The sequence below is a fragment of the Scylla paramamosain genome, chromosome 46 (genome assembly GCF_035594125.1).
Source record: "Scylla paramamosain isolate STU-SP2022 chromosome 46, ASM3559412v1, whole genome shotgun sequence".
In the NCBI taxonomy this organism is placed as follows: domain Eukaryota; kingdom Metazoa; phylum Arthropoda; class Malacostraca; order Decapoda; family Portunidae; genus Scylla; species Scylla paramamosain.
The window spans coordinates 9,744,917-9,758,137 of record NC_087196.1 but is presented as its reverse complement, the minus strand read 5'-3'; the positions used below and the strand labels follow the sequence as shown (position 1 = coordinate 9,758,137).

General features: G+C 40.6%; 2 protein-coding genes across 2 annotated transcripts; both read left to right on the top strand.

Moving 5' to 3' along the window:
- Positions 1 to 419: 419 nt before the first annotated feature.
- Positions 420 to 3,077, top strand: LOC135094725 (replication protein A 14 kDa subunit-like). The gene is made up of 4 exons (XM_063995060.1): positions 420 to 627; positions 1,136 to 1,216; positions 1,481 to 1,583; positions 2,033 to 3,077. The coding sequence occupies exons 1-4, from the start codon at positions 529 to 531 to the stop codon at positions 2,104 to 2,106; spliced, it is 357 nt and encodes a 118-aa protein (XP_063851130.1). The 5' UTR covers positions 420 to 528; the 3' UTR covers positions 2,107 to 3,077.
- Positions 3,078 to 7,935: 4,858 nt separating this feature from the next.
- LOC135094724 (eukaryotic translation initiation factor 2-alpha kinase-like) lies at positions 7,936 to 12,766 on the top strand. The gene is made up of 3 exons (XM_063995058.1): positions 7,936 to 8,123; positions 8,453 to 8,620; positions 8,866 to 12,766. The coding sequence occupies exons 1-3, from the start codon at positions 8,109 to 8,111 to the stop codon at positions 9,079 to 9,081; spliced, it is 399 nt and encodes a 132-aa protein (XP_063851128.1). The 5' UTR covers positions 7,936 to 8,108; the 3' UTR covers positions 9,082 to 12,766.
- The last annotated feature ends 455 nt before the right edge of the window (positions 12,767 to 13,221 follow it).

The window sequence follows — 13,221 nt, the reverse complement described above, 5'->3', positions numbered from 1 at the left end:
TTTTTTTTTTTTTCTATCTGCACCGACATCTTGTGTGGGCGAGGGAGAGGGAGAGGGAGGGAGTCACAGAACTTGCCGTCTGTGAACGAGTAACAATAAAGAAATTACTGGCGGAGTCTCTCTCTCTCTCTCTCTCTCTCTCTCTCTCTCTCTCTCTCTCTCTCTCTCTCTCTCTCTCTCTCTCTCTCTCTCTCTCTCTCTCTCTCTCTCTCTCTCTCTCTCTCTCTCTCTCATATATATATATATATATATATATATATATATATATATATATATATATATATATATATATATATATAACCTAAATTCTGCTGTATTTGGAAAGTGGCAGTTTTGCATAATATTTGGAATAATTACATATGTATGATAATTTTACCAGAAGTACAGTAATTTCAACCGGTGTAGTACGATAATGTGGCCAAAACAATCTGGCAACTCTGCCCCACATGGAAGCAGACAAAAGCGCGGGAAGGGAACCACAACAAATAGTGTAGTACATATCCTGTGATCTTTGTGTCAGTGTGCGTGATGGTGTCCAATGCCAGCGAGCCAAGCATGAGGGTGAACGGCGCCCTGCTGCCCATGTACACAGGCCAGAAGGTGGTGTTAGTGGGCACCGTGGCACAGGTGAGGGAGGACAGTGGTGGTGGTGGTGGTGGCAGGCCGGCTTATTTCACCTCCTCAGTCGTTGTGTTTGTTAGTTACTCTTCATGTTTTTATCGTTATTCTTCTAGAGGGGAGAGATATGGGGAATAGGGAGAGGAGCGAGGGTGAGAGAGGCAAGGAACGAGAGACGGGGGAGAGAAGCAAGGGAGAGAGAGACAAAGTAGCCTGGGAGAGGAGAGGGGAGGGGAAGAGGAGCTAGGGAGAGAAAGAGAGACGGGAGAAAGGCAAGCAGGGAGAGAGAGGGAGTCGGGAGGAGAGTTAAGGAAAAAGAGAGAGAGAGAGAGAGGGAGAAGCGTGCTCCTCGCTCCTTGTTGAGTCATGATAAAAAGTTGAGATTCTTTACTGCCATATAACAGTTCATTTATTGACATCACCACTGCACCTCTCTACTTCTCTCTTCCAGCACTTGTAATTACCTCTCAATCCAGACAGTTTGGTGGTGACAAATCTCATTATTTCTCCTCACCAGGTTGACCCCTCTGGCTCCTCTCTGATGGTGAAAGCAAGTGACGGCAAGATGGTGATGGTGACCCTGCCCAACCCCCTCCAGGTACTGCCATGCACCTTCACCACTGTCATTACCATCATTATCACCACCAGGAAATGCACGAGGGTGTGATAATGGATTACAATAGAACCAAACATGATAAAAGACCTAGGAAGTAACTTTTATATAGAACTAACCTAACCAAACTTTAAACATCCTCGTCGTCCACTAAACTAACTCGGAAGGAGGTAATGCAATACAGTAGAACATAAACACTTGCTAATATTAATCTAACTTAACCTAATTCCTCCTTTTCTCATCCTGCAGGACAACTTGGAGGGCGTCATTGAGGTGCACGGTGTGGGTCAGGGGCAGAAGGTGATGTGCCAGAGTTACATCACGTTCCCCCAAATGCAGGCCGACAAGTTTGGTGAGTAGCTGGCCTCCTCCTTTTGCTGTATTCAGAAATGGTTTACTCTCTCACTGTGACTGTTTTTCAAGCCCACAGATGATTAGCCGGGTGCTCAAGAGTGTTTCTCCTGTTAATTATGTATCAATCTTGTTAATCTGTCACTAGAACCATAGAAACACTCTTAACATCCCTGTAGCCTCACCATGACTGTTTTTCAAGGTCACAGAGATGATTAGCCAGGTTCTTAAGGGTGTTTCTCTTGTTAATCTGTCACTAGAACCATAGAAACACTTGAAAACCCATGTCAATTCAATTAGAGTCTTTTGAAAGTATTGGAGCTGTGGCGCAGAGGTGTTTCAGAATATGGTCTGGTGTGATAGGAAACTGATGATGATAAATACTACTAATAATAAATAAGTTAACGTAAGGAAGGCCACAAGACTGAAGTGGTGGGTGTTGTGTTACAGATGCAGCACTGTACGATGAAGCGCTCAAGCTTATTCAGTCTGTGAGGGACAACCCATGGAAGCCAGATATGTAAGATTGTGTGTGTGTGTGTGTGTGTGTGTGTGTGTGTGTGTAAAATTTTGTCACTCTAATTATGTGATAGTGTGTGTGTGTGTGTGTGTGTGTGTGTGTGTGTGTGTGTGTGTGTGTGTGTGTGTGTGTGTAAGGTAGCCATTAGTTCCATCATATATTTGAAGCATTTTTTCATAGCAGTGCAAGAATTAGGGGTCCCATCCAATGACACATAAGTAAATGAAGTATATTTTTGTGTCCTGCCGAGTGGATAGGTGGACAGACAGGACACAGATTGATGAAGGTGAAACTGTTCATTCTAAAGTCTCCATCTGATGTTCCAGTGAGGAATTTTGATATAGAAATTGATGGAATATTGAGTAGGAAAGAGCAATTGTTCCGTCTCACCCTGCCTTGACTGGCTTGGTGGTACTGGGTCTTGTGGCAGTCACTTCACTGAGTTAATAATTATTCAGCTAATAGAGGAAAGTTTAGTTATCTTCATACTGTCAATATTTAGGTGTACTGTTTCGTTTTGGAATGTAAGGCCAAAAATAGGTAGTGTCCATGCTGTCAGGTTTATAATTACTGTTTTGTTTTGAAATGTAGCAAGGTTAATTCAGCCACAACATGATGAATGGTTCCGCAGAGTGGTGGTTATTTCACTGCTGTTTGTGGTTTGTCTCTCGTTGTCTTTTACTTTCAAGTCTAGGAAGTTTATTTGATTATTATTATTATTATTATTGTTATTTTATTTATTTTTTTACGGTTTTGTTTTGAAATGTATCAAGGTTAATTCAGCCACTTTGTAACGAATGGTTCTACACGCTGGTTATTTCACTGCTGTTTTTTATTCGTCTTCCGCCGTCTTTTATTTTGAAATATACCAAGTTTAATTCTTCCACAATTTGGTGAATAGTTTTTCACTCGTGTTTATGGCTTAAGATTGTCATTCATTGTCTGATTGAACAAAATGAAGTACTGACACATTCATGAGAGTCTTTCATTCTTATGTCTACTTTCCTCAGAGCTTCATTAGTTGTGATGGATGGTCATTGACATGTGACAGTTGATGCAGAGACACATCCCAGCCAGGCTAAGGAAACACAACAAACTTTGCTTCTTTGACAGCTTTTGCAGTCAAGCTTAGTTTCATTAGATATTAACAAGTTCAGTGATGGCTAGTCACACACACAGAACAATTAGCACAGAAACATCCCAGTTAGGCAAATGAAACAAACAACACTAAACACTTTCTAAACCAAACTTCTTGTCCTATCCACTCCTACGCTGGTGATACCACCCTGCACTTTTCCACGTCTTTTCATAGACGTCCAACCCTTCAGGAGGTAAACATATCCCGCAGGGAAGCCACAGAACGCTTGACTTCTGATCTTTCTAAAATTTCTGATTGGGGCAGAGCAAACTTGGTATTGTTCAATGCCTCAAAAACTCAATTCCTCCATCTATCAACTCGACACAACCTTCCAGACAACTATCCCCTCTTCTTCAATGACACTCAACTGTTCCCCTCTTCTACACTGAACATCCTCGGTCTGTCCTTTACTTATAATCTGAACTGGAAACTTCACATCTCATCTCTAGCTAAAACAGCTTCTATGAAGTTAGGTGTTCTGAGACGTCTCCGCCAGTTTTTCTCACCCCCCCAGCTGCTAACTCTGTACAAGGGCCTTATCCGTCCATGTATGGAGTATGCTTCACATGTCTGGGGGGGTTCCACTCACTGCTCTTCTAGACAGGGTGGAATCAAAAGCTTTTCTCAATCATTCATCCCTTTCTCTGGTAAACTCTGGAACTCCCTGCCTGCTTCTGTATTTCCACCTTCCTATGACTTGAATTCCTTCAAGAGGGAGGTTTCAAGACACTTATTCATCAATTTTTGACCACTGCTTTGACCCTTTTATGGGACTGGCATTTCAGTGGGCATATTTTTTATTAGATTTTTGTTGCCCTTGGCCAGTGTCCTTCCTACATTAAAAAAAAAGGCTTCTTTGACTGTTTTTCTTTCTACTTTGAAATCAACTTTAGTTTCCTTATAATTAGTATGTTCTGTGCTGCATTCAGTCATTCACACAGCACTCAGACACATCCCAGCTAGGCCAGTGAAACAAACAAACCTTACTCCTTCAATAGCTTCTCATTGTATTTTGAAGTCAAGGCTGATCTTATAAATGAGTAATTCCTCTGATCAACTGTCACAACAAACACATCCCAGGTAGGTCAACAAAACTAGCAGCAAACTTTACTTCTTTATTTTAGGGGGATATATATTGAAAACAATACTCAAAGAAATACAACAGCAGCCTTACTTTATATTATGGAGCAGGTGGCACCGTTGCATGTAAAATAGAAACTTTTACTAACGCGTAGATTTCACTTATGTACAGCAGCTCCTCACCCTTACAACAAACAGTACTGTGGATCTCCGAGATTGCAAATAAGGGAACTGACAATGGTGATGAGTCAAACAGAATCCAAACCGGTCTTAAAAATGTCTTGGAATATTTTGACACTTACAGTACAGTGGCCAGCATTCTGAAACACCTTGCTCTCTCACCACGACTATTTTCCAAGGCCACAGAGATGATTAGCCGGGTTCTCTAGAGTATTTCTCCTGTTAATAATGTAGAAATGTTGTTAATCTCTCACTAGAACCATAAAAAAAACATTCATAAAACTCGTTTCACTTTAACTAGAGCCTTTTGAAAGTAGTGAAAGTATGGCGCAGAAGTGTTTCAAAATACAAGCAAGTTTGATAAGACTGATGCCTTTTTTGAGTGAAGTGAATATTCTTTTTAGTTTACATTTGTTCTCAGTTATAAAACTACATATGGAATCTAAACCTGGCTTGAAAGAAGGTTTAATGTTCTAACACTCACAGTATAAAGCTAGTTAAGATTGAAACCCTTTTGGAGTGGAGCAAATATTCCTAGCCATCAGTTTAACTTAAGCTCTCTGTTATAAAAAGTCTCATGGAATCCAAACCCATCTTGATTTGATTTGTACATGTATAAAGGATCAAACAGATGGAAATAAGGGAAACTTCAGTCAGCTCTCTTGAATTCAAACTTACCTACAGTGAATACTCTTACTCAGTTACCAAGAAATGTCAGGTGGAAACACACACACACACAATGGCCACGACTCACGTCCCAGATAAGTGATGTTAATCCTTTGTTAATTGTTTTTTCAGCCTCATTACGCAGAGTGTAAATTACAAAACGTCATGTTCAAGACGTGTGTTCCAACCCTGGCCTTGTTCTTTATAAAATTAATTGTTTGTACACCAGCAGCTCATGTGGTGCTCCAGCTGATAATAGACCACTGTGTTCTTTCAACCTAGGAAAGAAGGAAGAGCTCATTGCTTTTTGTACTCCAGCTGATAATATTAGAGCAGGTGCTGTTTTATTCTCTCAACCTAGGAAGGAAGGAAGGAAGGAATGGTCTTGCCTTTTGTTCTTAAGCTGACAATATTTGACCAGGTGCCGTTCTCTCAGAACAGGAAGTCCGAAAGGGTCTTGCCAACAGTATCACACCACATGCAGTTCTCTCAAAATAAAAAGTATGAAAGGGTCTGTAGCTTTTTGTAAGTTAAAAGACACAACAGCAAAGTGTTGTGGCATCAATCAGTGCTACCTCTCCCACCACACATTTGCAAGGAGCCAGGAGTGACCTCACAACCTTCTGGCATTGACATAACACTGTATGCACCACAGGGCCACCCAGCCTGCTCTCACTCTTTCTCTTTCTCTCCTCTCATGACTTACACCTAATCAAACATTGCACAGTAGATCAGAATTGTTTTTCACCAGATAAGAGATCGCAGTGACTGGCAGAAGTGTCTCTTACGTGTGTGTGTGTGTGTGTGTGTGTGTGATGGTAACACTGGTGATGAGAATGATGTGGGAGAATTATATATAGGATGTGATAACATGGATATACATGAGTGTGAGAGGACATGAAGAAAGAAAAGAGGAGGAGGAAAGATTAAGAGGAGACTGTTCCCTGTTACTGTGGTGTGCCGAGGTTCCTGGGGTGCAAGAGGGTGGTCCATGAGACTCCCTTTCCACCATGGCTGAGAGTGTGAATGGTGTGTGCGGTGATCTTTCCACCAGGGGCCAACAGGGCTGAGTGTGTGCATGTGTGTGTGGTGCTCTGTCTGGGCTGCCCCATGTAGGATTGCTGGTCTGGTATGGATAGGAAGGATATGATGTGCATATACATGGTTGAGGGAAGTGTCAGGGCAATGATAGGGAAGAAAAGGAGGAGGAGAAGGAAACCCAGATGTGGACAATGTATTAATTCTTCTCTTACCCAAGATGCAAAAGACAATCCTGGTTTCCATGCTGTTTATAAAGTTTGTTTTTAATATAAATTCTGCAGTTTTGGCAAGAAGTTTATTTTTCTGATAGTGTAATTATTTTTCCCCATTATTTGCAAGTAGTTCAATTGTGTTTCTCTAATAAAAAAAAAGGGGAAATGTTGGAGATAATGTAGTAAACTTTGGCAAACTCCAGAAAACAAGAAAAATTTTGTAAACACCAGAGAAAAGAAAAATCTGGTACACCCCATTTGAAAAGTAAAGAAAAATTTATTCAGCTAGTGAGAAAACAAAATTTATTAATAAACCAAAGAAAAATTAAAATCTTAAGTAAAAAGGAAAAGCAAAAAATAATAAAGTCCACTTGAGTCAATAGAATAAACACACAAGAGCAGTAATTTAACACTCAATAACGGAGAACTGCATGGTGGGAGGAGTGGTGGTGGGCGGCAGGGCAGGCAGCAGACACAAACCCTTTTAGTACGGCATAGAGACCCACAAAACACAACACTATTCCCCGGCTGCCTTCACACAGACGGCTGACAACTAAACCATCAAGGAAACACAAGATAAACAGAATAAGTTAACCACAAAAGCTCCAATAAGTCACTAAAATAATCCTCACCATCAACAACAAACAAGTCTGATATGAAGGAATGTAGAGAGTTCCTCGAAAATAATAACCAGTTCTCTAAAGATGCTAAGGATGACGTGTGACTGGCTGACTGATGGACTGGCTGGCTGGTTTGGCTACCTCTCAGTCGCGTCACTAAACAAGACTTGGCCCGGGGAACTAAACTTGAGTCCTCTAATAGTTGTGCGCCACGAGGGAAGGGGAGCGTGTCTAGTCGATCTCGTACACGTTGGTCTTCATCTGTGTCTCTTGGGAGAAGGTGATTGGGGCGCCGTCTGATGTGCTCACCACTCCCAGCACCTGAGGGACAAAAGTCATCACTCAATGGAACACTTAAAGGAGACTGTGGGTGGGGAATGTGATGAATGGTGACTGACTGGGCTGAGACTGTGGGTGGGGAATGTGATGAGTGTGACTGACTGGGCTGAGACTGTGGGTGGGGAATGTGATGAATGGTGACTGACTGGGCTGAGACTGTGGGTGGGGAATGTGATGAATGGTGACCGACTGGGCTGAGGGGAATATAGATTTTACATGTGTTAGAGAACGCAGAACTTGAATTGATGGTGTATTGTGATGAAACTGATTAGAACTGTAACTATTTTCTCTCTCTCTCTCTCTCTCTCTCTCTCTCTCTCTCTCTCTCTCTCTCTCTCTCTCTCTCTCTCTCTCTCTCTCTCTCTCTCTCTCTCTCTCTCTCTCTCTCTCTCTTCTCCTCTCTCTCTCTCTCTCTCTCTCTCTCTCTCTCTCTCTCTCTCTCTCTTTCTTTATATACCTAATCCTTCTCTCTCTCTTTTGCCTCTTTCATCCAATATCTCTTTCTTTCTCTCACTCTCCCCTACCTCCACAACTAATTCTCTCTCTGTCTCTCCTGCAGCCGTCCAACATTTTCTTCTCCTTGGAGGGCAAAGTGAAGGTGGGTGACTTCGGCCTGGTCACCACCATCTTGGAGGAGGAGGAGCAGCAGGCCGCCTACACGCCTGCCACACACCTGCAGAGGTTCCCCGCTGAGCGCACGCATACTCATCGTGTTGGAACTCGCCTCTACATGAGTCCAGAGCAGGTATGTGGTGCTAGTCTAACCTAACCTGCATTAACCTAAACTAACCTGACCAAATCTAAACTAACCTAACTAAACTTAAATTACCCTAACCAAACCTAACCTAACCTGATCTAACCAAACCTAAACTAGACTAACTTCAGCCTAAACTGACCTAAACCAAATCAAAATTAACCTAAGAATATGTAAACTAACCTAACTTAAACTAATCTAACTAACTTAAACCAAAACTGATCTAAACCAAGTCAAAATTAACCTAAGAATATGTAAACTAACGTAACCTAACCTAACCTAACCACACCACACACAGTCACCTCTCTTGTCATTGTCAGGTGAGTGGGCAGGTGTACGACTACAAGGTGGACATCTACTCACTGGGCCTGGTGTTCTTTGAGATGCTGGTGCCCTTTGGGACGGGCATGGAGCGCCTGGCCGTCATGACGCGGCTCAGGGAGGAGCTGCTCTTCCCTCCAAAGTTTGAGGACAACTTCCCTGATGAGGTGAGACAGATGGGAGGAATTGGTGAGGTGAAGCTGTTTGGTTTGTGTTTTTCCTGTAACTTTTTAAAAACAGCAATTCTCTCCTGATCTTTCTGTGTTGATGCGTGAGAACAGCAACTTGTCCTGACCTTTCTGTGCCTTGATGTGTGAGAACACCAATTTTGTCTTGACTTCTCTGTGCCTATTGTTAGCTGCAGCAAACTTTACCAACTTTCCCGTGCCTTAACACACATCCCGCCCCGCAGAGCTCCCTCCTCAAGCTGATGCTGTCCCGGGACCCAGCGTGCCGCCCCACCACACGCGGCCTGAGAGCCCGGCGGCCGCTGCGTCCCCTGCAGGGCCGCAGCGTGGAGGACATCTTGCCAGAGGACCACTTCCGCCTGTCCCGCCAACGCTTCCACTTCACCGCCTCCTCCTCTTCCACTACATCACTCTCCACCTCCTCCACCACCTCCACTTGATGAAGTATTCCTCCATGAGTTGTGTCATGAGTTGTAATTACAGCAAAATCCCTCTCATCCGGCATTTGAGTATCTGGCAGCTTCAAGTATCCGGCACATTTTTCCCCGAGCCTTAAAATCAATAAAAAATCAATGTGTACTCATAAAATCGATTAAAATTCACACACGAGGCATACTTTGTCCCCTCGCCACCGGAGCACACTGCTTTGCGCCACCCGCGGCCCACTGCACTGTGTTTACTCAGTGACTCAGTCCCGCATGTGCACTGTTTATCGCCTGATGTCTTCATCATGCCTAAAGTTGTAGAAAAGAGGAAGCGTGTTGTGCTTACACTTAAGCAGCTGATCTTTGTTATGGTAAGATGGGTGAGTGTAGGCTGGTGATTGTGGACATAACTTCACTTCTATTCAAGTATCCGGCATGTCGGCAGTCCCATTGATGCCGGATAAGAGGGATTTTACTGTATCATTCTTTTTTATCCTTCATTTATCTCTGCCTCTTCCTCCTCCTCCTGCTCCTCCTCTTCCTCTTCCTCCACTTGATTGAACGTTCCTCTTTCGTCTGTCTGTGTGTGTGTGTGTGTGTGTGTGTGTGTGTGTGTGTGTTTTTAATTAGTAGTATTATGAGTGTAAATAATGTTAAGGTGATGTGTCTTTGGGGGGAGAGGCAGGGGAATGTATTGTGAAGTAATGAGTGATGCTATTCCAGATACAGCTGTGATATTAATGGGTTCCGGACACACACACACACACACGCATACCTAGGTAACTACAACTAGGTAAATAAACACACACACACACACACACACACACACACACACACACACACACACACACACACACACACACACATACACTAGGGATGGGCCAGCATTTCTACATTAATTTCACTCATAAACAATTTTAAATAACCTGAGACATCTAATATAAACAACGGCAGTAACGTAACTTACATTGTAATTCATTATCTACATTTACACTTCTAAGATAACTTCCTCCCTACAAAAATCTAACATGACAACTTCTCATGTGAATTATATTGTAGGTTTAAATCTTGTAGGGTGAATATTTTTAAAAGTTTACCAAATGGGGCATTGAAAAGTTGCAGTACATTAGAGGCACCTATGTTGTTGATGTCACAAGGGGTTCATAGCTAGTCTTGGCAATACTGATACAATCCTTCCATGCTTTTAAGGGTCTTGTATGGTCTTATTGTTTTTGTTTAAGCAGCTCTGTATGTAAATAGGTAGATTTGGTATTGTTATTTATTTATTATTGATTTGTTTATTTATTTATTTTATTTATGTGTTTTTTATTTGAAAGTAGCCATATTCATAAGGTTTTTATGGTTCTGTTTATTATTATTTGGGCTGTCCTGTGTTTGTGATTGCTGGACTGATATATAAATGGGTAGTTTTATTATTATTATTTTATTTATTTATTTTTTTATTATTTTTGATATTTTTATTATTTTCTTGTTTATTTTTGTCTTATTTATTTAGCCTGCCTGGCATACAGTTAGATTTATTGTTATTTTCTTGTTTATTTGTTTATATTGTTTTATTTTATTTACTGTTTGTTTAGTTAATGATTTAGTGTTATTGGTATTTTTTGTGTTTATTCGTGTATTCGCTTTCATTTACAGCTATATATTTATTTATTTTTATTTATTTATTTTTTTTTTTTGGTTTAGAGTCTGGCCAACAGGGAAAAACTAACAACAATTAACCCAAAATTACAATTACTATTTGTATATCATTACTTTTCATATTAAGGAGACTGGCCAAGGCAGAAAAAAAAGTTCCTGAGGTGTCTAATACTCCTCTTTTGAGATAGAAACACTGACAGGCAGAGTCCCAGAGTGCACCAGTGAAGGGGTGAAACAATGACAATACTGCCTGGCTCTTGCACTAGTGAGGTGGACAGAATAGGGATGAGAATAAAGAGAAATTGTCATAGGAAATACAAACTGGCAGATTTTAGAGTGTAACAGTGAAGGGGTTGAAAAAGTGGAGGTACTGTTTAGCTCTTGCACTAGTGGGGTGGACAGAATAGGAGAGGATTCTTAAAAGTTTGGCATTGTTAGCTTGAAAGATTATACTTGAAAGATTATTACATGTTGAAAGGACAGAATAGGGATGAAAATATATAGAAAGTCTTGTGAAGATACTGGTTAACTCTTGTACTAGTGAGGTAGACAGAATAGGAGGGCATTCTAAGAAGTTTGGCAGTGTTAGTTTGAAAGCCGATACTTAAAAAGACTTATTACATATTTAAAGGACAGAATAGGGGTGAAAATAAATGAGAATAAGTAGAAAGTCTTGTTATCAGGGGGACATGAGAAAACTTTTGGCAGTGTTACTTTAAAAGTCAATACTTAAAAAGATTACTACATATTTAAAGTAACCGGTGATACTTAAAAAGATTACTACTCATTTAAAGAACAGAATAGGGATGTGAATAAGTGAAAATAAGCAGAAAAGTTTGGCAGTTTAAGTTTTAAAGAAGCATTAACGCTTAAAACAAAACGACAGAACAGTGAAGATAAGTGAGAAGCCTTTTAATAAGAAGAGATTCTATAAAATTTACCAGTATTAGTTTAAGAGGTCATAAAAGATGACTATATACTAAAAGACAACATTAGACCTACATCCATCACACAATGGCAAAACAGGTACAAACAACACGAGATCTTTAGGTCCCAATGAGAGTGTTTGTATTTGTGGTGGTAACACTGCACGCCAAAGACACCTCATATGTTTGTTTGCTGCCGAACACTGAAGGTTGACTTAGACGTGTGGAATCAAACAGCTGTGTGCGTTGTGAGTAGTTGTGAATACGTTACTTATGCCTAAAAAAGTGTGCTAAAAATATCTGTGACATTTAGGTGAGTTAGAGAGGAGGTGAAGAGACAGAAAGAGGTGAGATGAAGCGAGATGAGTTTGTTACCGACTTTTTTCACCTCACATCACCTCTGTCTCTCTCCTGAACCTCTAAAAAAATATGTATAATGCATTTAGACAAGTTAGGAAGGAGGTTAAGAGAGAGAGGTGAGATGAAGTGAGAATATTCCTATGTATTTTCTCTCATAACACCTCATATCACCTTTTGTCTCCCCTGAACCTCTAAAAATATCAACAATGAGACATTTAGACAAGTTAGGGAGGTTAAGAGAGAGAGACGTGAGATGAAGTGAGATTATTCCTGTCTCTCTCCCAGCTTAAACTTTTAAAAATATTTATAATGAGAAATGTAGACAAGTTAGAGAGGTTTAGAGAGATAGAGGTGAGATGAAGTGAGATTATTGTTTTGTTTCTTGCCTAACACCTTTCTCTCTCTCCTTCTCTTGGCCTCTGCCTCCTCAAAAAGAGCCTATATTAATGAACTGGTGATGGTACGTGCCTATAATAGCTTGTAACAACATTTCATCATAAAATCTGCCAATCAATGCTGGTTGAATTATAATCATTGTCATTCCTCATGCTAAGCTTAGTATTATTATTATTATTATCATGTCATGCATTACTCTTTTCATTTGTTTCCTGCACTGTCATTTGTGCAGGAAATATCATGATGTTTTGGTTGCAAGAGTCCATGTATATATAGATTGAGCCATCGTATTCATGTTTTTCATTGTGTAGTGTTGTAAATATACTTTATCTGTAAATAAAAAATGTATCATATGACATTTGTTTATTTTATTGTATGTGTGTTAGGTTAGGTTAGCATAGTCTATATACAAGCTCTTAGCAGTGCATATATATCACAGACACATTGTTAGACAGTAAATTAATTTGAAGTAGAACCAATTGTTGTGTGTGTTAGGTTAGCCTATTACACACTTATCTTAGAAATATTCCTTTGTACATGCTTATGTACCACAGGCAGATAGACAGTGATTAGGGAGGTGGATGGAATAGATGGTGAAAGAGTGAATATACTGCTTGACTCTTACATTGGGGAGGTGGACAGAATAGTGGTGAAAGAGTGAATAAACTGCTTGACTCTTACATTGGGGAGGTGGACAGAATAGTGGTGAAAGAGTGAATATACTGGTTGACTCTTACATTAGGGAGGTGGACAGAATATTGGTGAAAGAGTGAATAAACTGCTTGACTCTTACATTGGGGAGGTGGACAGA